This window comes from Ursus maritimus, unplaced genomic scaffold (assembly GCF_017311325.1).
Source record: "Ursus maritimus isolate PB19 unplaced genomic scaffold, ASM1731132v1 scaffold_22, whole genome shotgun sequence".
Classification (NCBI taxonomy): Eukaryota; Metazoa; Chordata; class Mammalia; order Carnivora; family Ursidae; genus Ursus; species Ursus maritimus.
The window spans coordinates 14717561-14745322 of NW_024424675.1; the positions used below are offsets into that span (position 1 = coordinate 14717561).

Here is a 27762-nt window from a genome sequence, read left to right on the forward strand (position 1 = left end):
ACCTTTTCAGCTCCATTTATTAATCTTCAGTGGATAACAAGAAATATACTTTTCATTAATGAAGGTTTGCATTCACAAATTTAAAAACATGAAATTTCAAGTATTTATGTGAGGAGCAGTCAGGATCAATCTTAGAGGAAAAAAATCACTCTTTTCTAGCAAATGCACGATGGCTTTATCTACTATTACTGTTTATTCATTCATTTTGTGTTCAGCCGTAGTCTGTCAATGGAAATGTATGAGGTGAGGAGAAACATTTGGGGGAAATATTAAACGTGGCCCAAAAATGTACCTTTCATATACTGGCAGAGAAGGACTTTTTGTTCTTTTTCTCTACAAAACAGTGTAATTTTTTGTTCCGTTTTAGCAATGAAACCTATTTTCCCATGGAACATGTGAAATTGGTTTATTTTTATATTGCCTTTTATATGTGAAAAGCTGAAGGGACCAAACTAATGATGTGATTAAAGATTTTCTTAATGTCCGGGTATTGTGGGAATACCTATGTCTTTTGAAAACAAATATTTTTGCTCCACGGGAAGCTCAGTTGACCTTCTAAAGGAAAAACAAGTCAAGGACCAGCCATTAGAAGCCTGATGGAGCACAACAACCAAAATGGGGTACTTAGGTCTCTCTTGCATTTGTTTTGAAAAACAAAACCCAAGTCGTGTGTTCTGAGCTTCATTGCCATTTACCTCCTCGGAGAGAATTCAGTATCCTACCTGTGGTATTAAATGTTTCACAATAACTTTCAAAAACACCAGGACAGTGACAACAAACAAAAACAAGCAAAAATCCAATGATGCTGAAACCTGATGACTTAAAAAATACCCTGAACATTTATAGACAAATGAAGAAGACATTGTCAAGGTCTCCCTGATGCCTTCTGGAAGAAATCAATATTGCCCGCCCCTCCCCTGCCCCACCTTTCCATATGGGCTTTATCACAACAAGGTCACAACAAGGTCACCTTTCCATATGGGCTTTATCACAACAAGATCGTCATCGTTGGGAGGACATGGAAGGAATTCATAGCCAGGCTGGGGCTTTGCTCTCAAATGTCATTCTCTGCCTTTCTCTAGTGTCATAGTCCATAGTAAAAAAATAAAAAGGTCTCAAAGGGTCAGGCTTGTGATTAGGTCGAAAACTTAAAATACAATAAACCTCCAGAAAAGTAGCTTAAAGCTTTTCCTTCCAGGTGCTACGTCCAGGAGGGGTAGGAATGTACTAGGTCCCTGCTTGTCAAATGTGGTCCATGGAAATGTGGCAACAAGGGCATCCCCTGGAATCAGGTGAGAAATGCAGATCTCAGGTCCCACCCAGACCTCTGGAATCAGAATATGCATTTTCATAGGACCTCCAGATAATTCATACACTCACTGAAGTTTGAGAAGTGCTGAGCTAGGGGCATCACTGCATGTGCTGATGGATGTAGAGGACAAGAAAGAAATTACAGCTTTTTTGGTTTTTTTCCCAGTAAAGTTGTTTTCACTAATTCTTCGACATGTTTCTAAACGTACTGCTTCCCAGATCAACAAGTGCTTGCAGATGAATACATCATAACCCTCATTGTATGTCTCTGCTTTCAATCCATCAGAATAGATGTATTCTGCTTTCTTTATAATCACAATAACACCTCTTTTCTCCCTGAAATGCACACGCACTGAAATGGCTTCGACCAGTTTTCTTATTGGCAAGAGGAACACAGTAGATTTCACGATGCATTTCCTCTGGCAAGTTAAAGTCCTCTCTAACATCTGATCTTCATTTTGTTCCAACCAGCAGCCCCTGGCCCAGGCATCCCTACTAGTGAGGTCTTTTCAAGAGCTCTTGATTTTAGAGAATCAGGAAATCCTGAGCTATCCCCTTAATTCAAAATGTCATGTGGGAATACAATGGCTTTTGCTGGATTTTTAAAAGGACGGGTGTAGTCAATTGAATGGAGTGGGTCAGGAAGACTCCCTGAGAGTTGATTTAATCCCACTGGAGTTCAAGATAATAAGACTGTGGGCAACCAGTGCTGCAAGAAGTAGGAACTTAAAAAGGTCTCAAAAGCAGAAATAACAGTGTGAGTGTAAGAGAGAAAGATTGAGTTCTAAAAGGAAGCTAGTTTTGCAACTAGAGAAATAAAATGAAGAAAGGGGAAGAAGACAATAGGGAAGAATGAAATTGATGTCAAGAAGAGAGAGAACAATGATGAAAAAATAAATACCAGGGGAAGACAGGTAAAGATGAGGGTACATCACGGGTGTAGCTAGAAACTATGGCAGGAAAAGGATGTGAATGTAGAGAAAGGCTGGCAGGGGGCGGAGGCGGCGTGAAAAACAAAGGAACGAGTCCATGATGCCTGTAAACCTGATGGCCACATGCCACCCCTCTCTCAAAAGCGACCCCTCCCATCCAGTCCTACCTGGCCGGAAGGACGGTGGTCACCACTTGAGAGCTTGAGGGTTGGGGGGAGTAAAGTTGGGGGAAACAGAGGGATCCTCATGGCAAGTTTCCGACAAGAATGAGGAGGAACCGTCCCCCTGTGTGGGAAAAAAAGGGAGGCTGTCATTTTGGTGGCATTAAAATTGATTTCTAATCATTGGTTGTTTCAAATTCTTTGTCTGGGAGCTCTCTTGGAGTCCCTTCTAGAATAGAGATTTAAAATCTCCATCTCCTTTGTCTATTCCAACACTTCCGACCACAAATGCAATGAGATTGGCAACTGAATTCTTGGTTCTTGCTTGCCCTCTATAGGAATTAGATGTTAAATATGAGCGTAACTAGTAGCTTTGAGAAATTCTTTACAAAATCCCACTACTGTCAAGAAATTTGAAAAGAGATTATACTGAATCCCTGACAGCAACTGAACAACGCAGCCCAATGAGTCTGGACTGAATGGCTATACTTTTCTCACTCAAAGACAGAAAACTATTTTTTTAAATACATAAAGTTAGTTTTGTTAGCCATCTACATAACTCGTTTATTTAAAAAAAAATGTATTGAGCACCAACTATGTGCCAGGCATTGTTCTAGAACTCAAGAGCATTCAGTGAGCAAAACAGTCTAAACCCCTGCCCTCCAACGTAAATGCAGCTTATGTCCACTGGGAAGGGTTCAACACTGAACGACACACCTAAGAAAGAAGTAAATGACCTAATGGGAGAAGGTGATAAATGCTAAGAAACACAGAAAGTAGAGCAAGATAAACGGAAGAGGAGATGCCAGGAATGGGGAAGTGGTGGAAGGGGTGCACATGTTAGTAAAGGGGTCATGGAAGGCCTCTTTGAAAAGAAAGTTTTGAGCAAAGACTTGAGCAACAAGACGGAGTTGCCCAAGCAGACCCTTGAGAGATGAACACTCTGGGCAGAGGAAATACTCCATAAAACAGTCCAAGGTGGCATTGGACTGGCTTGTTAGATCCTAGCAAGGAACCCGAGATGGCTGGAGCAGAGAGTAGGTCAATGAGGAAACAAAGAGGAGATACAGCAAAGTGGAGTCAGGACATGTCAGACCTTGTAGACTTTTATTTCTCAGAGAGATGAGAGCCATGAAAGAGTCTTGAATTGAGGGGTGAGCTGATTTATGTTCTCAAGGATGACTCAGTTTGCCCTGCTGGGAGTAGATTGTAAGTGGGCACATGTGGAAGTGGGAAGACCAGTTAAGAGGTTATTTAGAAATCCAGCTGAGAAATGATGGTGGCTTTGACTGGGGTAATGGTGCTGCACTTGGTACCTTAACAATTATAAAGATATCCTAACTGTTTTATAATATTTTGTAAGTCCTGAGGTATTTGTGATCCCACCTAGAACAAAGTCCTAATAATCAATTAAAGAATTGCAACAGCTCATTATGTAGTTCCTAAAATCTAAGAACTACTTAAAAAAAAAATATGCAACATTCAAAGGAAAAGGAAAAAAAAAAATCTTTTCCAGCCAAAGCTAGAAGACAACATATTTCTTATTCTCTCCATGTCACCAAAAACATATATGTGCTACTGGCTACTATCTCAGGCAGGATTTCCCATAAGCTAGCAATTGTATAAAGTTGTTTGTGTGTGAAGGCGTGTGTCTATGTGATGGTCACAGAGGGTATGTAGTGGAGAATCCATGCAAACTATCAGAAATGTCATGAACTGTTGCTCATTATTCCATCACAAACATTAGCAAAAGTTAAATCCACCTCTACTGATAAAACTCTTTGAAATGTGAAACTCTTTGAAATATGAAAATACTACTTGAGCCTTGGTGTCAGCTACAAAGTCAAAGACCTCCTTGTCAAATTCAAAGATTATCCTCAGCAAATGATGATAATAAATGTAGAAGACTTGTATCAATTGATGTTTGTTGACAGAAAAAGCATAACCAAGACTCCAAGTGGTAGGTTTGGTACATTAATTTGGCCTTAGGCAGAATACATGGGAAACAGAGAATGTGACTCTTGCTTCTAGAAACTGCTTTCCTATTTTGAACTGAAATTTTCTTTAGCCTTTTTCAGCTCAGTGGTCATGCACTTTTCCTTCTGCAATAGCTTTTCCTCTGGTGTGTGCATGCTGCTTCATCAAATGTTTCAAAGCACCAGGACGTTTCCTTTCTGGATACTCTACAGGTGCATATTTCTCTTGGTTTGAATTTACCATCCCTCCCGTGAGACCGTTGAGAGCCGTGGTAAAATCAGGTAGTGCTTCTGAGGTCATGAAATCTTTACATTCCTCGCCTTAAATAGCATTTAGGGTGTGTATGCTTGACTATTTTTATTATTCTAGTTATACCAAGGCAGGACTTTAAAAGCAAACTAGAGATACATTTGGGATAAAACATCTAATTACTATTGGCAAAATTCACATAAGTCATGCACAATGGCAGGCACACAGAGTAGAAATCAACCCAGAAGGTTTTGTGGGCTCTCCATGGTTGTGTGAACTCTTTTGTTAAGGGCAGATGAAAGTCAATGGGATTAAAGTCCATCTCATCCTATTCCTGACGCTAATCTCAGTTCTTGCTGGGAAGACGATGAACCCCATCAACACATACACTCTCTGCTCTAGCAAGTGGTGAGTATTCTCTTTGGATTCCCTCCTGTCTAAACGATATACCCATCACTGCACTCCCACATTTTCTCATCCTCAGGAAAGAAAGTAAGAGCAAAGGAAGGGGAAAGAAAGTTAATGGGGTAGAGAAAAGGGGGAGGAATCAATGACAACCACATGAATCTCCATTCCACTTTTGTTTAAATCTCAAACCCAATTGCCTTACAGGGGCTAATAGATAACAGAAATCCACAAGGCAGCCTGGAGAATGCCATGCAGGCCTAAGGGGAGCCACTTCTCTGCCCTAGAGATTTGTTTACATGTTGGCTCTCTGTAATCATATAATCTAATTTTTTAAAAGATTTTATTTTTAAGTAATCTTTATACCCAATGTGGGGCTTGAACTCACAGTCCTGAAATCAAGAGTCATGTGCTCCACTGACTGAGCTAGCCAGGTGCTCCCATATAATCTAATTTTTAAAGAGAAATTATTTTTTTTAAACAAGAAAATTTCCAAGTATTAAATAATAGCATGAGGGTTTTGTAATGTGCCGACTTGCTTAGGCTGAAATACATTTCCCAGAGTTCCCATTCCAGGTAAGGTGAGTTACAGGGGAGACTCTCCTGAGAGTTGGAGAGCTGAGGAGGGAGGCAGCAGCCATCTGTAACACACACGTGTTGTTGCAGATCTGTTGAATGGGGTCTGGAATCACTTTCCCTTCTTTTTGGGTTTTTCTTTCGTTGTTCTGACTCCTGGGCCAGGTGTGTGTGTGTTTCGCTCTGTGATAAAGACTCAATCTTCTTCAGGTTCTGCTTCTCTAGGTGAACTCCAACCAATACAGATGTTAATAAATTCAAACATATTAGAAACACCATGTAGGGATTTTCTATTTCTGGTTAGGTTACTTGGACCATCCTTCTCACCAAAAACAACTTAAAAAGCTGGATTTGAGATTGAAATTATTTTCTTTAAAGAACCTAAGAACCACAAAAATTTAAAGAATGATCAGGCCTAAACGGCAGAGCCTCAAACCTAGACAGGGAAGCCACTTTTGCCCTGATAGGCTTTTGCTAATGCTGGAAATTGAATTCATCTTTTGAAAGCTGGGTAGGGTGAGACCACAACTCAAAGCCTGTGGCCTGTACAGAATGAGGAATCTCAGAGGAAACTTTCCGTATGATAAGCCAGGCATAGATATTGTAGATTTGAAAATAAACCAAATAACACTTATGGAATCAAATAGAACACAAAAGCTAGAATTAAAAACTCAGTGGAAAAGTAGAAGAGCAGTGTGAACAAAGAATTGGTGAATTAGAAAAAGGGTCAGAGAAAAATTGTCCACAGGGTAGCACAGAGAAACAAAAATAGTGAAAATACTGAAAAGAGTCACAAGACTGAGTCGATGGAGTAAAAGGTCCATTTTATTTTATATGTAAATAATGTGATGGAAGTCATTTTTGCTGACACGATGGCTGCGTTTCTACAGAAGTGAGGAAAGTTATCCATCCAGCTGCCTCAGACACCTATTTAGATACATTTTAGAAAAAATGCATAGGACACAAAGAAAAAATCTTAAATATAAGTCAAGAAGGAAAAATGCAAGCTGTTATCAAAAGATTTACACTAAGACTAACAGCTTCTAATAATAAGAGAAGCCAGAGGATAGGGGAATTTTATCTTCAATGTGCTAAAAGAAAATAACTGTCGATCTAAAATTTTATACCCGGTGAAAGTATCCTTTCATAATGAAGGTAAAATAAAGACATATTCAGACAACAATGAAAACAAAACCAAAAACCCCAAAGAGTTTGCCATCGGTAGACCGTATAAAGGAACTTCTAAAGGATGTAGAAGATAATGGTCCCAAATAGACATCTGAGACACAAGATAGAATGCTGGACAAAAAATCTTGTGAATATATAGATAAGTTTAAATGAACACTGATTGTATAATATAGAATAAGAATGTCTTATTTGTTTAGAAATGTGTACACAATTATTAATAAATTTCAAAAATAAATCAGGAGACAGGAGTCAAACTGTTCTAATGTTCTAGTATTGCCCAGAAAAACAGTCAATGTATCCAAGTTCTACATTTAAGAAAATAACGAATAACTACATCTTTTAAAGGCAATTATTCACATTGATCCAAATGGAAAAGAAGTTTCTTCTATAGAAAAAAACAAAAAAACAAACCATTGGGTGGGTCTACCAAGACTTGATAACAAGCAAACAAAGTCAACAGGCAGCCAGTTTGCACCCTGTGGTTTGGCTTCATTGAGAAGGTCCAATGGGTAATGGCAGGGAGAATCCACATTTCCCCCATTAAGTTGCAAAGGATCAGACAACACACAAATGAAGAATGTAAGGAAGAAGCTTTTACTTTAAATCCTCTAGTCTCTTTTTCCTTGGACACTGGGAAGCAGGACTGAAATCACTACATTGAGAGTTCTGTCTCAGGGCCCAGTGGTAGGTCTGACAAGACTAACTTCACCCAGAGGAATGAGTCACTCATCCTGTTCATTCCAAAGATGTCACGGAAATGAGGAAAATCAGTCTATATTACCCTGGTAGAGGAAAAAAATAAGAGCCAGTAGGCCACATGATGAAATGTTCTTTTGCTATAAATTAAAATGCCCTAAAGCTTCCTGGAATTCTCACTTATTGATGAGCTCAATTTAAAACAGAAAACTTGTGTTCTAAGAAGCATCAAAGACAAATTAAGTGTCAGGGGAAAAAGTAAATTCCACATTTATTGACTGTTTTATGAGGTTATGGAGATGGTTCATTAAAAAGTTCCCTCAAAAGACGATTCTTCTTGCATTGAGAGCCAGTACCTACAAAGTGATCTATATATATATTGGAATATTTGCAGTAGATTCAGGGCAACTCTGATTAATGATGCTTCAACATGTTAAAATAAATCTTTTTGAAGTGTTCAGGAGAAAGACAGAGTGTCCTTTTTATAATGAATCAGTTAGGGTTGAACGTGACGACAGAAGGTATGGTTTCTCTCTACTGGCAGTTGGGTTGTGAGTTGCTTCAATCACCCCTTGTACACATATACACTTTTCCTATTGGCTTTGGCAAACCCAGGGATGGAAATCCCAAGGAAACCAATTATGTCACCTATATAATTGGTGGGGTTTATTGCATCCATCGTAAGAACTCTGCAGCTATAGTTTTCATAAAAAGACACACCTTGAGCAAAGCTGAAAATAGCATACACTCAGGGACTGAATAAAATATTTCACTGCTAGGATACATGCAACTGAACATTTCTTCAGAATTTATAACTTTACTGAAAAGGAACTGAGTATTCTCTTTCAAGGATGTTTACTGATGTTTGTAACTTAAGAAATTTCAGAGGGACTTATGTACAGGAATGCATAGTGTAATTCTACATCAAATTGAGGGCCAAGATATTTATCTACTGTATAAGTTGCCTCTAGAAATCACCTACTTTCATTTTCCTCAATGCCCTCAAAAAATCACATACAAAAGGAATAGACACATTGATCTCTTTTTTAGTGGGGAAAAAATGGACTCTATATATGAAAAAGGACTAGAGCATGTCACAAAGTTGGACATTCTAAAATAAACTTTCACACTGTGGCTGGCCACATTTGGGTCCCTACCAAACATGTGCCAGTAGGATGGAAGTTCTTGGTCCGAGTGTGGAAATGAAATGGTTTTGACTGAGTCACATTGTTGTCTGACTGTTCTATTGGAAGATGGTAACAATTTTAGGAACTTGAGTTGATACTTACAGATCATAACCCCGTGGTTGAGCAAAAGGTTAGAAGGTTACACTGTGGATTAATCTTCACATGTAGCTCACTCTACATCCAGCCAGAGCTCCTTGCCATTGAAGAACTGTTGTCTTTCAGCAAATGCCTTTTCAAATTTCTTTTATTAAAAAATACTTGTGCGATTTTAAAGGAGTTGTTTGATCATCAAAGGCTTGGAAAATTATGCAGCTTGTGATTGTGGCTCAGAACAGCTCAAAATAGTAATACTAGGAGAATATAGGCATGGAAAAATAGCTTCCTCCCTGTTTCCGAGGAGGTTAGGAACATTAAATACATTATTATATTAGTTAGAATAAGTGGACAAAGAGAAAGTAAGTGATTATGTTTGGCATGTTGGTAAAAGAAACTGACAAACAGTAAGAAACGCAATGTCATGTAGTGCATAGTTTTACTGTAAGCAAAAGATTAGCCATTATTAGTTTCGAGGTAGAAAACTGCTTATTGAATCTTAAAATAAGTGAAGAAGGAACTCTACTCCCCTCAGTAACCTCTGGCTAAGTTTTTCATGCTTTCCTCTTCATAGGAAGGTTGCAATTATCTTTAATATTACCTACTATAGAGTCAACTCAATTTCTTTGTCCAACGTTCAGTGATGGAACAGATCATAAATTTCTAGATGTCATAAAATCATTCCACCTTCTCGTCTTTCTGACTGAATGCAACTGACTCAGTTAACCTCTTTTATAAATACTGCTGGTCGGTTTCATTCCCTTGAGTTACTGTTCTTCCTACATTGTTTCTGCTTTTGTTAATTTCCCTCATATCTATGTCAAGCTTCAAAGGCCATTCTGATACTGGATGTGAAGAGGGATTATTTCAAAGCCAGCGCTATCCTATTTCTGGTCCACATCCAACAATTACAGGAGCATGGATGAATGCTGTGCTGGCCTGGACTTTCACTTGCCTATATTTGCTGTCCTGTGCTTTGTTCTTTCTTCACATGACCTACGCTTGATCTTATTCACTTCACTGTTTATTATTGTTCCTTTTTATCACAGACATTCCCTTTGATTAGCCACTGTGTCCTACAATATTAACTGTCATGATTTCTTACGTTATCGTTAAAGTATGGTTCCCAAACACAGTATTTTTTAAGCCTTGAGGAACACCTCTTAAGAAATGCTTTCATTTGACATGAAACCCAAAATCTCCAAGGGCAACCTTCGAATCCAGACACAAGATGGTCATAAGGGCAACATGGATGAAAAGCAGAGAGATATCACTGTGGTTCCTATCTACAGTCAAAATTGAAGGCAACAGATATAAATGCTGGTGAGGTTGTGGAGGAAAAGGAACCCCCATGCATGCTTGGTGGGAATGCAAATTGGTACAGCCATTGTGGAAAATAGTATGGAGGCTCCAGTACTTTCACTACTGGATATTTACCCAAAGAAGACAAAAACACTAATTTGAAAAAGTACATGCACCCCTATGCTTACTGCAGCATTATTTACAATAGCCAAGATATGGAAATAACCCAAGTGTCCATCCATAAATGAATGGATTAAAAAAAATTAGGTATATTTATACAATGGAATATTACTCAGCCATAAAAAGAATGAGATCTTGCCAATTGCAACAACATGGATAGAACTAGAGGGTATTATGCTAAGTGAAATAAGTCAGACAGAGAAAGACAAATACTATATGATTTCACTCATATGTAGAATTTAAGAAACAAAACAAATAAAAAAGAGACCAAAAAAACCCAAAAACAAAAAACAGACTTTAAATACAGAGAACAAACTGGTAGTTGCCAGAGGGGAGGTGGGTGGAGGGATGGGAGAAATAGGTTAAGGGGATTAAAAGTACATTTATCATGATGAGCACTAAGTAATGTATAAATTGTCAAATCATTATATTGTACACCTGAAACTAATATAACACTGCATATTCACTATATGTCAATAAAAATGAAAAAATAAAAATAGAATAAATAAACATAATACCTTCCAAGGGCCTCTTATCCATATACCATGACCTTGGGGGTTACAGCTTCAACATGTGAATTTTGGGAGGACACAATTCAGTCCATAGCACCATCTGATTCTAATTATTAGCTGTATTTGGACAGATTAACTGATCATGTGCAGACAGGCTCAGAATTTTACAAACAAAACAAACACAAAAATGAAGGCAAAGAACTACTATAAATTCATAGAAATATTTCAGATCTCTTGCTAAGAGGCCAAAAAAGAAGAAATGGGAAATTGGTATAAATATGGTAGTGGCACACACTGTTAATTACCTACTTAATTGCTATTTCTATTTCTTTTTTTTTTTTTTAAGATTTTATTTATTTATTTGACAGAGATAGAGACAGCCAGTGAGAGAGGGAACACAAGCAGGGGGAGTGGGAGAGGAAGAAGCAGGCTCATAGCAGAAGAGCCTGATGTGGGGCTCGATCCCAGAATGCCGGGATCACGCCCTGAGCCAAAGGCAGACGCTCAACCGCTGTGCCACCCAGGTGCCCCGCTATTTCTATTTCTTTGATAAGAAAACATCAGTTTTGTTCAGGTGCCTGTTGACTATGAAACTGAGGAGAAGCTGGACTCCCCTCCACCCTTTTGAGTGAGCCTTAATTGCCTAAGCCAAGCATGCAAATGACACTCTCCTTCCTGTGACTGGTTTAGGAATGGGTATATGGCACAATCCTAGCCAACGGGGAGAAGAATATTGGAAGATTTAGGAAGGTTTTCCTTAATCCTATAGGATGAAGACATTGCCTTTTTTGCCTTTGAATAGTTTTATGTAATGTTGTGATGCATGGAGCTATGGCAGCCACCTTGTGACTATAAGTTTACAGCTTAGGCATGAAAGGCAACAAAGCAAGATGCCATGGTGGAAATTCTAAAAATACCTGGATTCTTGATGAGGTTGCTGAGCTGTTAGATTAACCAGTCCTCAAACTGTGGAATGTCTGAACTTCCAGTAATTTGACTTACTAAGTTTATTATCACGTAAGTCAGTTTTAATTGGGTTTTCTATAAAATTGCTACAGAATACACTCTGACTGTAAGTTGTCCAACACTTATTCTTCTAATGTGTAGTTATATCCAGTGCAGAAGTTTAAGGGTGCTTTAACACGTTCCAAAGTTGATTTTAATCACGATAACCTAGCTCAGTAACAGAATTTTTGTCGGGTTTTTTATACTGTTACATAATTGAAACACATCTGTGATTGCACTGTATCTATGAGACAAGTAGCTGACATTTTGAGACCAAAAACAAAAACAAAGCAAAATAAAACTCTGTGGGAACAACAATATCTCACAAGAGAGACTTTTTTTTTTTTTTAAGTACAGAGACTGGGTAATGAGATAGCAATCATAACCAGGGCATATTATGTCAGTTTACAAAGTAATGATAGGTGAATTCAGACAGCATGGATTGAAAATGTATATATTTGAATATATCACCTAGGACTGATTATTAAGGTGTTAATGTGTTTCTTAAATTCCAATTGGACTTGAATCTTTTGCTCCAAACATTTTGAAAGATCAATCCTAAATGGAAAATACAGCAATTTCTGAAATTATCTTAAAACTTATTACCAATGCATAATCAACCCAAGATAGTGGCTAAGAATATTCAAATTGCATGTTTACATGAAAAACATAAAAATTAGCAGCATGTTTAAGTATTATTAATTCTCAGATTTTCATTACTGCTTCATTTATATTGCCAGGCCTAAAAACTTTAGGATTTAAAACTATTAAATAAATCTCCTATCTAATAAATACAAAAGGAGAAGAAACGAAATAACCACAAAACTATATTTAGAATTAGCCACAAAAAATTCTGTAAGAAGTAAATCGATGAACGGACTAGACAAAGAAATGAAAATAACACTTTCGAGCTTTGCAGGTTTAAAGAGTGCTTGTATGGAATAGCAACTCCTTTTAGAGTAGATATTTTAAACCACACATAGAATAATCATAAAACTGAAAAGCACATTTTTCGTAGACATATTTAGTGATGAATCAAAATGTATGTAATGATCTAAAATAAAGATGTTGTTTGCCAACCTAAAAGTATTTGATTTATAGATGATCAATTTGTTTAAAGTTAATATTCATGCAACAATTGATTTTGACCAAACAGAAGATTTGGGTTTTTTGGGGGGGGTGGTTTATGAGAACATTTTGCTGGGTAAAAACCAGGGTGATTTTGGTACAGGACATTCTCTGCAAGACAGAGCCCGCCATTACAATATGTTGTTAGAGCTGGAGAGGCTTGGCTAACTCCTCTAATTCTCTCTATTCTGTCAGGGAGAGAGGGACAGTACTTCAAAGATACCTGAATCACACCTCAAACCAACTGAAACTAAGATGTCAGAAGCTGGACTCCGGCATTTGCAATGTGTAAAGCTCAGCAGTCGGTGATAAATGTGTACTGAATATTACTAGAAAGATTTCCACCATGGTTGAGGAAGACAGAGGAGGGTACCATGTAGGAACGGAGCTGAGACTGTGTGCAAGGTACATGGCCTACAGAGGTCTTACTCGAATTGAATGGAAAGAAAATGAAGTTATTGTGTATTATTATTCGGTTCAGTTTACCTTGGGCTTTTCGTCCAGGATCTGCTGACGTATCTCCTTGTGTTTCTCTACAAGTTTTTCTTGCCGTTTACTTTGGGCCTCTTCTAACTATAAGAAAGTTACAAAGAAAATCATTTTCATCTAAACATTCAAGGGAATGTTTCCAGAAAAACTTGAAAGCTTTTCAGATCTCTGGCATACATTGAATTATTTCATATCCCGATCAAGAACTGCCCTTACAAGCGTAGGAGACTGTTGGTCAGTGTCGGTCCTGGGTGATGGGAACACAGGGTGGGGGTGGCGTGATCTATAGATTATGCTTTCTTACATTTTTGTTAATGTTTGAAATTTTCTGTAATATCAATTTAAAAAAAACTACTATGGTGAAGTGACTTTGGAGGTTACCATCTTTCCTACCGCTGATGACAACTACATATTTTTGGGGGTATCTCCAACTGACCTTATGTTTCTGGGCTCCTGACTTTGGAAAAGATTCTTGACATGGATTTTTAGATGAGCCTTTTTATATATAGGTTTGCAATTAGACTTGCAGAAACTTCGATTACAGAACGCCTGCTCTATAAATCAGCTCTTCCGGGTGCCGGTGATAAATGGATACAGCAAGTCATGGCACTTCCCTTCAGAGGCTCACATTGTGCTTGCCAAACATTCACACATGGTTTGCAAAACAGAGAGAGATGAACTGACATACCCTCTTGATGTACTGCACCACCTCCTGGATGTATGACCGGATCATCTCTGTCTTTTCCCTAGGAGCAAATGACAACTAGATCATTATATGAGGTCATCCGGCATCGACAAACAGGTGCACTGCAGACTTTCAGATGAAACGTTTACAGAACTTTCCACATTCTCATTGATGCTGCAAGAAAGGTACAGTCTGCTAGCCCTGGACAGAAGGCAGGTTCTGCCCAAGGGCAAGCAAGCTCTGCTTTCGCTAAATGCTGGGAACTGAGGGTTGGGTTTTTTCCTAAGGGAAACTCTTTACTCCATCTTTATCGGAAAGATCCCTGGGTGCGCCTTGGTCCTTTAGTGAACTGCTCTTTGACTTCCATGTTAAAAACTTTACAAAAGGGATCTTTTGAAAGGTTGATTAGAGGAGGAATTTCACAGATGGGTCTTTATGTGGTAAAGAAGCTGTTATCCTGAACAGAATAAAATAATCCCCAGGTGACAGGTGGGGGAAAAAGGGTTCTTTGTCCTTACTCTTCCATTTGACTTTTGTCTTTGGATTTAGCTTCTGTTATCTTCTCCTGCCTTTTTTTGTCCATCTTCTTCTTTAATTCCTTCTTCTCTCTGAAGTCAAAAGGGATGTAAAAGGAAAAAAAAGAAAAGGTAAATGAAAGGGCAGTTTGTGTGAGACACGTTTATAAACACAAGCCAATTGTAAAGAGAATGCAGGCTTACTTCTCACAGATTTCTTTGAGCTTCTTCATCTGATTGTTCTGACATTCTTCAGCAACATCCGTCAACTTTTGAATAAGCTGGGGAAGAAAATGCATTTGCTGTTTTACATGGTCATAAACAAAGCACCCTCTCCCCTGGGTCCCCCAGACAGCAGTATCTGGAGATAGAAAATCTGTGATTGGGGGCGCCTGGGTAGCGCAGGCGTTAAGCGTCTGCCTTCGGCTCAGGGCGTGATCCTGGCGTTCCGGGATCAAGGCCCACATCGGGCTCCTCCGCTGGGAGCCTGCTTCTTCCTCTCCCACTCCCCTCCTGTGTTCCCTCTATCACTGGCTGTCTCTCTGTCACATAAATAAATAAAATCTTTAAAAAAAAAAAAAAAAGAAAATCTGTGATTGACGTTTAAAATAGGTACAATTACCAGGCATCTAACAGGCAAGGGGGACATGATTTAAAAACCATCACATTATCTAGGTTTTAATATGAAATTCTTCTTCTTCTCTCCTTTGTAATTAAACAGGATTTCTTAGATTATTGTGCTGGTTTCTGCAGCTTGGCTCAATGCAATGACAGGTAACACGGAGGCCCGGGTTCCAGTCCCTACTCTAGGACATCAAAAATATGATTTTGGTCAAGAGTGCTACATTTTTTGAACCTATGCGTTCTTGGTCATAAATGAGATGATCAATGCCTTTATCTCTTGAAAATACACTGAAGCTCAAAATCACATGAGGATGATATGAATATAAGCTATAATCAACTGTGAATTGGAATTCTTGGTTTCCACTGGATTCATTGTTTAATTGCTTCGAGGACTATGAGCTGCCCATCTTAGATAGAAATTGATGTTTGCCTCCTATGAGGGTAACTTCCAAAGACCATGACAAATTCTCTTCTTTGGTATGGCATCATTGAATTTCCATACACGCCATGAAAGCAATTCTTTTACTGTTTTGCATCTACTTTCTTATCAAGCCAAGCTTCCGGAGGGCAAGTGACTGTGTCTGTGTTTGCAGATCCTCAGCCCCCCACACCATTCCTAGTGTTTAGTAGGTGCTCAATAAATGCTTGTCAGCTACATGAGGGTCATTTTGCCCTTCAGCCTCATCTCTTTCTCTTTTCCACATGAAGAACCTATAGAACCTTCTGCCATTATTCAGGCAGCAGTGGCAACTGGACTCCATCCTTCTAACTGGAGCCCCAAGCAGATGGTGTGGGCTTCTTAGGAGAGCCCCCCGCTACTGCTGTTCGCCAATGTTGGAGATTCTCAGATACAGCAGAGTAAGTTGACCTGTTTAATATAAGTGGTTGCTGCAACAGGAACAAGGCAATCTAATCAGAGTCCCAGCAAACTATTGTTGGTAATTTACATATGGCCAGCACAGTTTGAAGAGTTTTAAGTGTATTCAATTCCTATTCAACTTGAAGAGCTGCACTGTGAGGTTGTGCTTTTATCTTTATTTTACATATGAAGACCCTGACACATGTGGCTCAAGTTCTGGGCTCCCAGCCACAGAGGTGGTTAAGTGGCAGAGTTGGGTCCAAACCCAACAAATCAGGCTCCGTGGCTTGTAGTCTTCACCACTTCCCCATGTTCTTTTCATTATGATTTTAGAAATTGTTTTAAAAAAAACCAAGTTCTTATGTAAAAGAATAAAAACTTCAGGGAGAAATTCTCTTAGAGAACTATAATTAAAAAGGCACATTAACTTAACGTTAATGTGAAATTTGATGCATTCATCTGTGAAGTGGATTAAATCTGAACAAATATGAACTGGGACTTGGGCCAGCAGAAAAACTATTTGATCATTCAAAAGAGATTGCCTCATCATGACCATCACAATTAAAGAAATCATGAAATATTACAGCTTTGTAGTGCCATTTATCAAGTTGTCCAGACATAAAATGTCGGTGTGCAAAGACTCTGGAAATTTTCTTGCGAATTCCTGCAATCTCTATTCTAGCTGAGGGTGTGCACTCAGCACCTTTCCTTCCCCACAAGATCTTTCTTCCCTCTCATTCACTCCAAGGAGTTAAGAGGGTTATCCCCAATTTTGGCTGCAACATCAGAATCGCTCTGGGTAACTTCCTAAAAATGCTGAATCCAGGGACTGTACCTAGGCCTATGGACTCCAAAAGTCTAGGGGAAGGGCCTGGAAATCAGTATTTTCAAAATCTCCGGTGATTTGGATACTTTGCCAGAGCTGGGGGGTCTCTGTGGGCCTGTGCTTATTCTATAGACCACTGTTAAATCTCCCAGCAGTGCTATTGAATTCAACAGCCTTCATACTTCTGTTTTCACTTTATCATCTGTATATTTACCTGACCCCAGAATACTCTCTTATTGATTATGCCAGCATCTGCTCACATTTCTTGCTTTCCTTCCACCTCCTGCCATCATCCTCAGCCACCTCACCATCCGGTCATGGAAACCCCTGAGCTTGAGATCCCATAGCCCTTCTCCCCACTCAATTCTGACTTTTATTTTGATTTGGTGTCACTCCCTATACAACTGGCAGCACTATACTCCCTCAAAGTCCCACAGAAGTTCCCTGCCTGCTGCATCCCCTGGCCTTCCTCATTGTCCCTCCCTCAGACCATCTGCACTTTGCTTTTGTCTAGAAGAGTTCCCACCTCCTTTGCTCCCAGAACACATGCCTTTATCGAAACTATTGAATTTAGCCACAGTCCAACGAATATTTATCAAGTACCCTAAATACCTGGCACTGTTCTACAAACTCCAAGCTAATGACTTGGTTTTCTAGATCTTGTTACTCAAAGTGTAGCATAACCATCTCAGACTAGCAGCACTGGCATTGACTGGCAGCACAATAGAAATGCAAATTCTCAGGCCTTACCCCAGATCAACTAAATCCAAATCTGCATTTTAAACAAGATTCTCAGAGGATTTGTGTTCACATTACAGTTTTAGAGGCACTGTCTAGATTATTGAGGAAGATAGAGACAATTTAGAAGAAGCCCTCTGTTATGGCCTGAATGTTTGTGTCCCCCCAGAATTCATATATTGAAATCCTAATCTCTAATGTGATGGTATTAGGAGGTAGGGCTTTGGGAGGCGATTAGGTCATGAAGTTTGAGCCCTCATGGTAGGAATAGTGCCATTAAAAAAGAGATCCTGCAGAGCTCTATTGCCCCTTCGGCCATGTGAAGACACAGTAAAAAGATGGCCATCTATGAACCAGGAAGTGGGCTTTCACCAGACATTGGATCTGCAGGCACCTTAATCTTGGACTTCAGCCTTCAGAACTATAAGAAATAAGTGTTTGTTGTTTAAGCCACTTAATCTTGTAAGAGACTAAGACATTCCCTCAAATTCCCTCTTTTCTGTCTCGAAAGATCTTTGCACTTTATCTACATTCTCTTCATTACCCCCAACTCAGCCCCCTCACATCTGACACAAGGATAACGTTTCCCTCCTGGGGTGGTTGTGAAAGCTGAAACGAAAAACACACATACAAGTCCTACTAGACCACTTTGTAGGTCCCTAACTTGGTTTCCTCACCCTTCCTTCCAAGAGGAAGGTTCTTGCCCTTGTTTTCCATTCTGTCTTCTCCCACCTGTGGCAGGACCTGATCTACCATTTCATTTTCTTCTCTCAAACTTTATTCTGCCCTGGACACATTCCCCTTGCATAAAAACCCATCTCTGCTTCCTTTACCCTTCAAGAACCCTGACCTTGTGTTCCATGTTGGATCTTCCTTTCATTTTTATCCCTGAAATGGAAGACCAGTTGCTGCTTCCAAAGCTTCTATGCCCCGGCCCCATATTCTTCAGCGCCACCATGACACTTCCACTTCAACCACTGGAATTCACCTGATTTTGCTTTAAGATTACAAAGACTTGTTTGTTACTAGACTTATTGGCCATTTCTCAGGACTTAACTTTTATTATTCCAGAGATTCACAACATTTCTTAGTTCACAGTGTCCTTGGGATCTCAGTAATTTTTTCATGGTACCTTTAGGCTAAAAGAAATAAAAGGACAGCCCTATTTATTCATGAAGCAATTAGGTCCAAACTTAACAGTAGTACTTTGCACAGTGTCCAACAGATGTTGCTGTTTCATTTAAAAAATGTAAAATATCTCGTCATGCCCCTGTGAGTTCAACATGGTGCCTCAGGGTGCCTTTGCACACAGCTGGGGACCATGATTTTATCCTATCCTCCTGTTGCCAGCCACTCTCACACAAAGGTCTCTTTCCTTAATTTATAGTATCTCCACCAATTACCACAGTCACTTCAACTCTTTTAGGGGTTTCAATTCCTTTCAGTATCGTCTACTGCCTTTGACCAACTCTACCTGAGGATCACTCACCAGCATCTCAATGTTTCTGCAAGCAAGTTTAGGATTTGTCTTGCTCAGAAGACAAGTCATTGTATTCTCCCACTAATTATCATCATTTAGTTCAAAAGTGGACATTATGTTTGAGTTCCTTCTTGGGTACTTTCCACATCTAGGGAGTCCTGGAGATTTGTGAACTGCTCCTGTTACCTGTATCTCATGGCTTTGTGTTAACAGTATTGTGATGCAAATTTTTGCTAACTCTGGTCTGGATTCGGAGAATTCCCTTCCTGCCCTCAATCTCTCCCTAGTCCTTCCACTCCATCCCAAATATTGTTCCTTCTTGTCTGTACCAAAGCCTTAACTATCCCCAAATACGTTATGCTCCAGCTCCAAATTTCCTTTCCTGGCTAGTAGCCATCATACCCAATAACCTAGGCAGTATTTTGCTCTCTGAGCTGTCCAGGCACACCCGCTTCTATACTTTGTCTCATGTTATTCTTCCACCTTGATGATATTTCCATTTGAATGGGAGACAGCACAATATAGGACATTCCCATGAGTGCAGGAAGTTTAATTATGTTGGGCTGCTCTAACTAAGGGAGTGGGTACTAGTGAAGGTCTCCACTTGTCTTCTAACTAAGCCAGCCTTTGGTGATAGTCCCCTTTGACTGCCCAGATAACTCTAGGCTTGGCCCTTTACTAGCTTTTGTAAAAGATACCAACTACAGATACTGACCTTTGCGTATACATTCTTTATTATTGTTCCCTAAAAGAATGCCACCACTGCAATCTCCCTTTTTTAAATAATTTTTTTGGAACCCCAGACTCTATACAAAATAGGTGCTCAGAAAATGTTGTGAATGAAATCTTTTAAGTTTTAAAACCACACTGATCCTGACCTTGGTGACAATGAAGCATCATGTCCAGGCCATGGGCTGTCTTATTGGAAATACTTTCAAAACTATATAGTTTGGGTACTTAACAAGCTAAGTTTTGTTTCTTTAGAAACAAATCCCTTATTATGAAATATGCTTTTAAAAACATGGTTTTTGCATACAACTGATGAAAACTGTTTCTACAGAATTATAAAGAATATGTGTTTTAAAAAGAACATCTTTGTGTGTTTAATATGGCAGATAAGTGAATGTCTTTCCATCGTGCTCAGTTTCCCTTGGTCTCCCCCACTCTTCCATACTACAGACCCCTTCTTGTAGCATTCTGACCTTTCCAGCTATTTCCAATAGATTGTCACTCTTGCTGTAATTCTTCCCTTTTGATATTTACTGTTTTCTTTTACTCTTCCTCTACTTAAGGTCCAAGAGGTAGAATAATTAATATTATGTCTTTGTTAATAATATTTCACCATTGTCAGACTCCCATAAAACTGGCAATGGGATTACATATACATATGCATCAATAACTTACCCTTTTCCTACACTAAAAAGAGAGTTGGGGCTTACCTCTGGTTTTCCTTACCTAACACTACTTCCCCAGAAGAACTTCTTCTGTTTTTTGAGAACTGGCTCTGTGCGCAATGTGATTCCCATGGGAGCTACTGTATTCTTTATCTCCATCCCTTGGCTAAGGTAACTGGTCGCAGGGGAGGCATTGATCCAAGTTGGACCAATCATAACCTGACTTTAGCCACAGGTGATCAGTCTAAGGTTGCAAGTTTGGTCAATCACTTGACTCTCATAAGGCTTTCCTCAAGATTTTCCCAACCTGCTACTGGATAAAGAAATATAACTTAGATGGGGCTGGTGCCTATATTTTCTGACAGGGGGAAGCCTGTATGCTGTTGGAAAAGAATAGTGGTAATACACATTGAAAAGCAGGAGAGAGAGAGAGAGAGAGAGAGAAGAAAGGAGGGAGGGAGAAGGACTGAGAGAGAGAGAAAGGAACAGAAAGAAAAGGGGAGAGACACAGGTAAATAGACAGACAGACATAGAAAGGGCTGCCAATGATTTCTGACATCCATTTCTCCATCCCTTCCCTTCCATGGTATGGATGGTCAGTCTTTCCTTATGTGATCTACCTGCGTGTTTTTCTAGTATATAAATTCGTTTGACATGGATTTCCGTCACTTGCAACCAAGAGAATCCTGACAAAAAAGAGAAAGAGAAAATGCCAAATAAGAAAAAGGAACCTCTCTGAGTATCAGATATGAAAATGGAACCCAGAAGAAGGATTTTTCACATAATAACTGGAGAGGTTTTTAACTAACATAAGGATGCACTCACTTTTGGTGTATTTATTAGCAGACAGGCTCTACTCAAAGAACTATTCAATCATGCATTACTCACAAAACTCACTGAAGACAGGAAAGAAGAAAAGGTTTAGCATTCACAGGGGAAAAAAAAAAACACAAGAGAGTACATGGTTAAACTGAAATGCAGTAAACAACATTTAATTTTAACTTTTAGTATGATTCTTTTCTCTGGCCCAAAGGAATAGACACATTTCAGTTATTGGGCTTATTTGTTTACCACTCTTGACAACTCTCCTAGTTAAATGTTCCAAACCTTTTAAGGAGTGAAAAAGAAAAGCCCTGGGGGAATATAATTTCAGGCTTGTTTTCAACTCCATGCTGAAATTCACTTGGGTTAGTCGTTTGAGGATGAGAGAATGGTTTCCATGGAAGAGAATAATTCCTTGACTCTAACTCAAAGGGAATTAAAAAAAAATGTGGACAGAAGTTGGCCTGTTTAGTTTCTTCTTAAGAAGGACAATTTTGGAAAATGAGCAAAAGTCAAGTATAGAATGTTCGCATTTCAGGCACAACCCATCTTCCTTCCCCCTTCCAGTAATATCTAGAGAAGATACCACCTTCTTTTCTGCTCATCAAAGCATCCACTCTGAATTTTCACTCCAATTTGTTTTGTTTTTTTTCTTCTACAAAGAATTAATTTATGATGCTTCTAAACTAAGTAATTACTGACATTTTAAATGCAAGGTGGGTATTCATACTGGGGTGTTATCTTGGCCATTCGAATTGAGAATTATTCATTCAGTCAGTCAACCAATATTAACTAAGAACCTATGATGTGCTGGGAACTATACTAGTATGGAGGGTCCAGCTGTGAGCCAACAGACAGGCTCGGTCCATGTGGACCTGATAGTCTCCACTAGCTCTCCTTTCTTTTCAGGAGGACAAAATCTTGGACTCAAAGGGCAACCATCATTGTCTGAGATATTCTTTCATACCTATGAAATTATTTTCTTAAACTTGCATAGCTACATAGAATTTATAGCAGCTTATTCGAGTGTAAATGTTGAAGGATCCTTGGAATTTTTTTTCTAGCTGAGCAAAAATAAATAAAAATGAAAATCTGACCAAGATTCCTGGTCCATGTCAATAAGCTGGCCCATAAAAGCTGTAACATTTAAAATTATTTTTCACTTTTAAGTTATGCTGAGGTAAATGTCAGCTTTTGAGTTTTCTGGGAAATATAAATAAATCAATGTAGCGTGCTCCCTTGAATGATAGTTCTGGTATTCTTTTATGAGGCTATCAACCGGAAATACCTTCAAACTTTAAAAAAATCAAGAAATTTGATAAAGGGGGCTCTACTTAAGGCATGCTAATGATGGTTGGGTTTGGCCAATGAGAAAATGTTTGCATTTCATCAAGTTAATTGAGATTATCATATCTGATTAAATTGAATAAAAAAACAATCACCAAACCACCACAATTTTAGGGTAAATCTTTGTACTTTTAAAAGATGTCAAGACCATTTAACTCAGAATAAATAAAATAAATATTGGTTACCACTCAGATGTGGGAAAGTAGCAATAATGTTCAAACTGGAGGTTTTCAAATAATTAGCAAAGGAGATCTGATTAAAAGATATGTGATTTGTCCTGTGGTTTGTTACTAAAATAGGGCAATAAATCATGGGCTTAATATTTCAACAGTCCCTTTGGAATCCAGACTCGGAAGAGCTGCCTGTGAAGATAAATACCACAGCGTGTCAGCTACTTTTTTTTCTTAATGCAAAATATATCATTTCAGCATCCCTGACTTGTCAAATGGAATGCAATGAGTCCTGTAATTCCAGAGAGCACAAACGAAATGATCAGACTTGTGGGTTCTATTTTGGAATTTTCCTTCCAGCATAATCCCTCCTGTTCCCTAAGCTTTTTTAAGTTGACACAAGTCAAAACTATTATTTTCTTTGCCTTTGGGGATGATTCCGTTTCCTGACTTTTTCCCTTAAAGTTACCTAAATAGTTACCAATTAACACATAAAAGTACATTAAGATATATTGTATACACACACAAAAGAAAAACCAAAAAGTTTATTGCTTTAAACTGAAATCCCTCATTATTATTTTAATAGGCCTGAGAGTTGGGTCATCTCTGATTCTATAATTAAATTAAGCTAGCATTACTATCAGAGGGAGACGTTACAAACATTCTCGTACCAACTTTTTGTTTTAAAAATGAGGATACAGACTCACAGTGGTGAAATGACTCAGCAAAAGTTATACAACTAAAAACGGAAGTCATGCCTTCTCTGTTTAAATCCTGTGCAAATAGTCTTTTGGTAAAGAATGCTGACTATTTTCTAGGCACCACGTTAAGTTTCCCTAGATTATTTTATTGCATCTCACAACCAAATTATGAGGGCTGTGTGTAGATTATTGCCTTAATTCTCCACCACTTCCTGTAATGTGACTTGCAGGTCCCCTAAATAAGAGGTAAAATCTATTTTCCTATCACTTGAATCTGGGCAAATTTTATGACATGCTTTGACCAAAGAAGGAGGAAGAAGTTTATAAAACCTCTCAAAACACCTTGTCCATTGCCTCTTGCTCTCAAGTGGAATCCTTTTCAACTTCCACGTGAACAAGCCCAGAGTAGCCTGCTGGATGATGAGAGATATAAATCAGTCACCTGTCTTGACTCCGCTGACAGTCAGCCAAGCTCCAAAAGCAGAGCTCCTAGGAGATGGAGCGCTGAACCAGAGACACATGAATGACTCCAGCCAAGACACATGAATGAGCCCAGTCAAGACTAGAGGAGCCATCCAGTTTAGTCAAGCTCAAATTGCTACCCACAGAGTCAAGAGCTAAACAAATTGTCATCTTAAGGCAGTAAGTTTTGAGGTGTTTGTTATGCAACAAAACTACCTGACAAAGATGGGCATGCTCTTAGCAGATCTGTCTGACTTCACAACCTGTACTCTTAACCACTGTAAGCCCCTGATGGCAGGGACTATGTTTAGGCTTGGTCCACACAAATTCCCCCACCAGTATGAGGACTATGAGAGGCCTTCAGTGACTTTTGATGAATGAATGATTATATAAGTGTATTTCACACTCTCTAACTCGCCCAACCTCCCAAAATTATAAATCAAAATATACCACATGAACTCTGTGGGTCAAAAGGAAAGGAGCCAATCCAACAGAAAAGTAGGTGATAGATGTGAATGGGCAGTTTGTAAAAAGAAAAAAGACTAAAATCTGCAGCCAGTTAAGCTAAGGATGCTCTCCCCTGGGGGCCTGGTGTGCAGTGGTTGCAAAGAGTAGTGTATGCAGCCCATTGTTTGTATTGGTTGCCCTAAGGGTCCTTGGAGACAGCCCTTTCCAATGGACAAGCATTTCTGCTGGTGCTATCCTCATTCTAGGCTCCACAAAGGTATTCAGAGTGCCTTTGGAAAGCCCCAGGGCACGGTGACCAGGGTCCACATTGGCCAAGTCACCATATCCATCAGTACCAAGGTCCAAAACAAGGAGCATGTGATTAAGGCCCTACTCAGACCAAATTCAAGTTTCCCGACCACCAAGAGAGCCACATTTCCAAGAAGTGGGGCTTTAATAAGTTTAATACGAATGAATTGAGGACATGTGGCTGAAAAGCAGCTCATTCGCGATGGCTGTGGGGTGAAATACATCCCTAATCATGGCCGCCTGGACAAATGGTGGGCCCTGCACTCCTGAGAGCCTTGGTGCTTCCCTCCTCTTATTCATGCCCACCAATAAATCCTACTTCCTGTCCAAAAAAAAAAAAGAATACAAATGGCCAATACACACATGGAAATATACTCATTTCTGTTCATAATTAAAGCAATGGGATTTAAGATAAAGACAATTTCTACATATATATATATATATGTATTACATATATATGTATATATATGTGTGTATATATATATGTATATATATGATATATATATTAAAAACAACATCCCCTCTATTAGGGTTACCCAATGGGGATTAGAAAAATTGACAAGAACATATTTGGACAATTCTTTCATTCTTTATTTCACTACTAAAGCTTTTAATTTATTTGTCATTTCTTATTTGGTGGAGAACGTAAAGTTTTTAGGAAAGTTAAGTCATTTATTTATCAAGAAAAATAATCCTATGTTCAAGTCAGAATATCGGAGGAAGACAGAGAATACTACCACAACTCAGTAAAGTTACTTCCTAAAACTGTAATTACTCCTGGCCCATATACTTCAGCTGGCTGACCACAGAAGGGAGAAAATTCAAGGTTGGCTTCTTTACAGCCTGCAACAGCAAATGGTGCTCATAGAAATCATCAAAAGGAAGGCAATGAGCTCCATCAAGCTGCAGCAGGAAGTCAAAAACTGCGACACACATTTACATTTGAAGTCAGGATTTCCTAGTTAATGCATGTATTTTTTTTTAAAGGCTTCATTAAACACAATGATTTGTGAACATTATCTCATTATTTCTCCTTACACTTCTATGAAGTGAGGACTGTTCTTACATCCACTGGATTGATGAGAAAATGAAAGTTCAGTGTGGTCACACAGCTATTCAGTGGGAGATTAGTGGCCAGAAATGACCTTTGACTCTAGACCCTCACTCACTCATCACTACTCACATCCCAATGGTCCATCCATTAGCAGCTGGTCAGGATTCACCCAGAGCTTTCACTGTGAAACACATCTTTCAATCCTTGGGATTGGCAGGGACTTGGGGAACTCAGGTGGATGGATACTAATGTTGATTTAGGGCCCAGAAATGATTGCTGGTGAGGTAAGTGGGAGGGTATATAAGAACAACAGCAGCCATGAAGGTTGATGTGAAGGAAGGGAGGAATGAATGGGACTGGCACAAGTGGGAGACTTAAAATATGAGAAAGGGGAGAAAACAGGGAGCAAAGAAAAGCAAAACAAGCCTCTGCAGAGGATAGTGTGGTGACCATGAGAAAAAAAGAGGAAATCTTTTCTTGAAGCCATGAAAAAGAAGAAATAGAGAGAAGACAAGATGTCGGGCGAGGCACTGCTGCAGTTGAGAAGTGACCCCCAGGGACATCACCATGGAGTCCCCTCTCACTAGGCTACAGGTTTTTAAGCTTGAATGTGATGCTGGGACTCATTACTGACAGTCGTCAAGAGCTCCCAAAGGGACACCCTAAGATTTTTCTCTCACTTACCAAAGTCACTTTTATTTTTATTATTTTTTAAAGATTTATTTATTTATTTTAGAGAGAGAGGGAGAAAAGGAGTGAGTGGGGGGAGGGGCAGAAGGAGGGGGAGAGAATCTTGAGCAAACTCCCCATTGAGTTCAGAGCTCGACGTGGGGCTCGATCTCACAACCCCGAGATCATGATCTGAGCAGAAACCAAGAGTCAGACGATCAACTGACTGAGCCACCCAAGCACCCCATACCAAAGTCACTTTTAAAATGAAAACGTAACCCTAATGGTATGACCAAACTCAGGGTCAACCTATGGTTGTTGATGAAAAACACATTAAGTTAGAGTAGATTCCCCAACCTATCGTTGAACCAGGGGTCCCCAACTGGGGTTCACAGATCCTCACCATATCTATGGAGAGATTTCAGGGAGTGCAAGAGCTTGAATGGAGTTGGGGAATTTACATCTTTATTTTCACTCACCTCTAACTGAAAGTAACTGTTTTCTTCTGATGCCAGTATAGGCAGGAAAGGACAGGAGTGCTTTCCACAGGCCTGTACCTTGGGCATGGATAGGTACCCCTCCAGCTTGCAGATCAAGCTGTGAATAATGGAGCATATGCTGTATTTCCCATTTCAACTAAAAGGAACCTTAGCCTTAATTCCAAAAGACATTTTGAGCAAAGATAAGGATCGATGGCTCTCAAATTGTGCTTCTTTAACTTGAATGTGTAACAAGTCACCTGGGACTCCTATTAAAATGCAAATTGTGATCTGGCCGGTCTGGGATGGGGCAGGAGACTGCCTGTCTGACAGGCTCCCTGGTGATTTGGGACCCACACTTGAATAACCAGGCTGCAGAGCTATTTGGATGCAGAGTTTGAAGGGTCAAGCTTCGTCTTTAGCCAGGTACAAAAACGTCTTTGAAGCTACAATGTCTATGAAGCTTCGTGTACATTTTATACCTCCTACGAACAATTACCTCAAAAATATTCTGTGGGTATTTATCAATTTAGAGAGTTCCATAAATTGCTTCCACATCTGGGTTTTCATATCAATTTGCTGATACCTTTATTATTTCATTTATCATATGCTTTTATAACTTTGTGATACTTGTTCCCTGAGCGTGTGTGGTAACCACATCTTCATCTTCATCTCCAGTGTTTTGCAAATATTAAGTTGTTTTTTAAGGATTTTATTTTTGATTAATCTCTGTACCCAATGTGGCGCTCGAATTTATAATCCCGAGATCAAGAGTCACATGCTCTACCAA

General features: G+C 39.2%; 1 protein-coding gene and 1 pseudogene across 4 annotated transcripts in view; one reads left to right on the plus strand and one right to left on the minus strand.

The window, feature by feature from the left end:
• The window catches only part of PLCB1 (phospholipase C beta 1), a 660507-nt gene that overhangs the window by 69101 nt on the left and 563644 nt on the right, over positions 1 to 27762 (minus strand). For 2 of the 4 annotated variants that reach the window (XM_040637985.1, XM_040637984.1), the window contains exons 28-32: positions 14796 to 14872; positions 14595 to 14684; positions 14080 to 14137; positions 13389 to 13475; positions 2411 to 2528 (exon numbers count right to left, since the gene is read on the minus strand). In XM_040637985.1, coding sequence (XP_040493919.1) covers positions 2430 to 2528; positions 13389 to 13475; positions 14080 to 14137; positions 14595 to 14684; positions 14796 to 14872 — 411 coding nt within the window. In that variant the 3' untranslated portion in view covers positions 2411 to 2429. The remainder of the gene's footprint in view (positions 1 to 2410; positions 2529 to 13388; positions 13476 to 14079; positions 14138 to 14594; positions 14685 to 14795; positions 14873 to 27762) is intronic. The other 2 variants (XM_040637987.1, XM_040637986.1) reach the window with 1 other exon arrangement.
• Positions 24564 to 24682, plus strand: LOC121104675 (annotated as a pseudogene).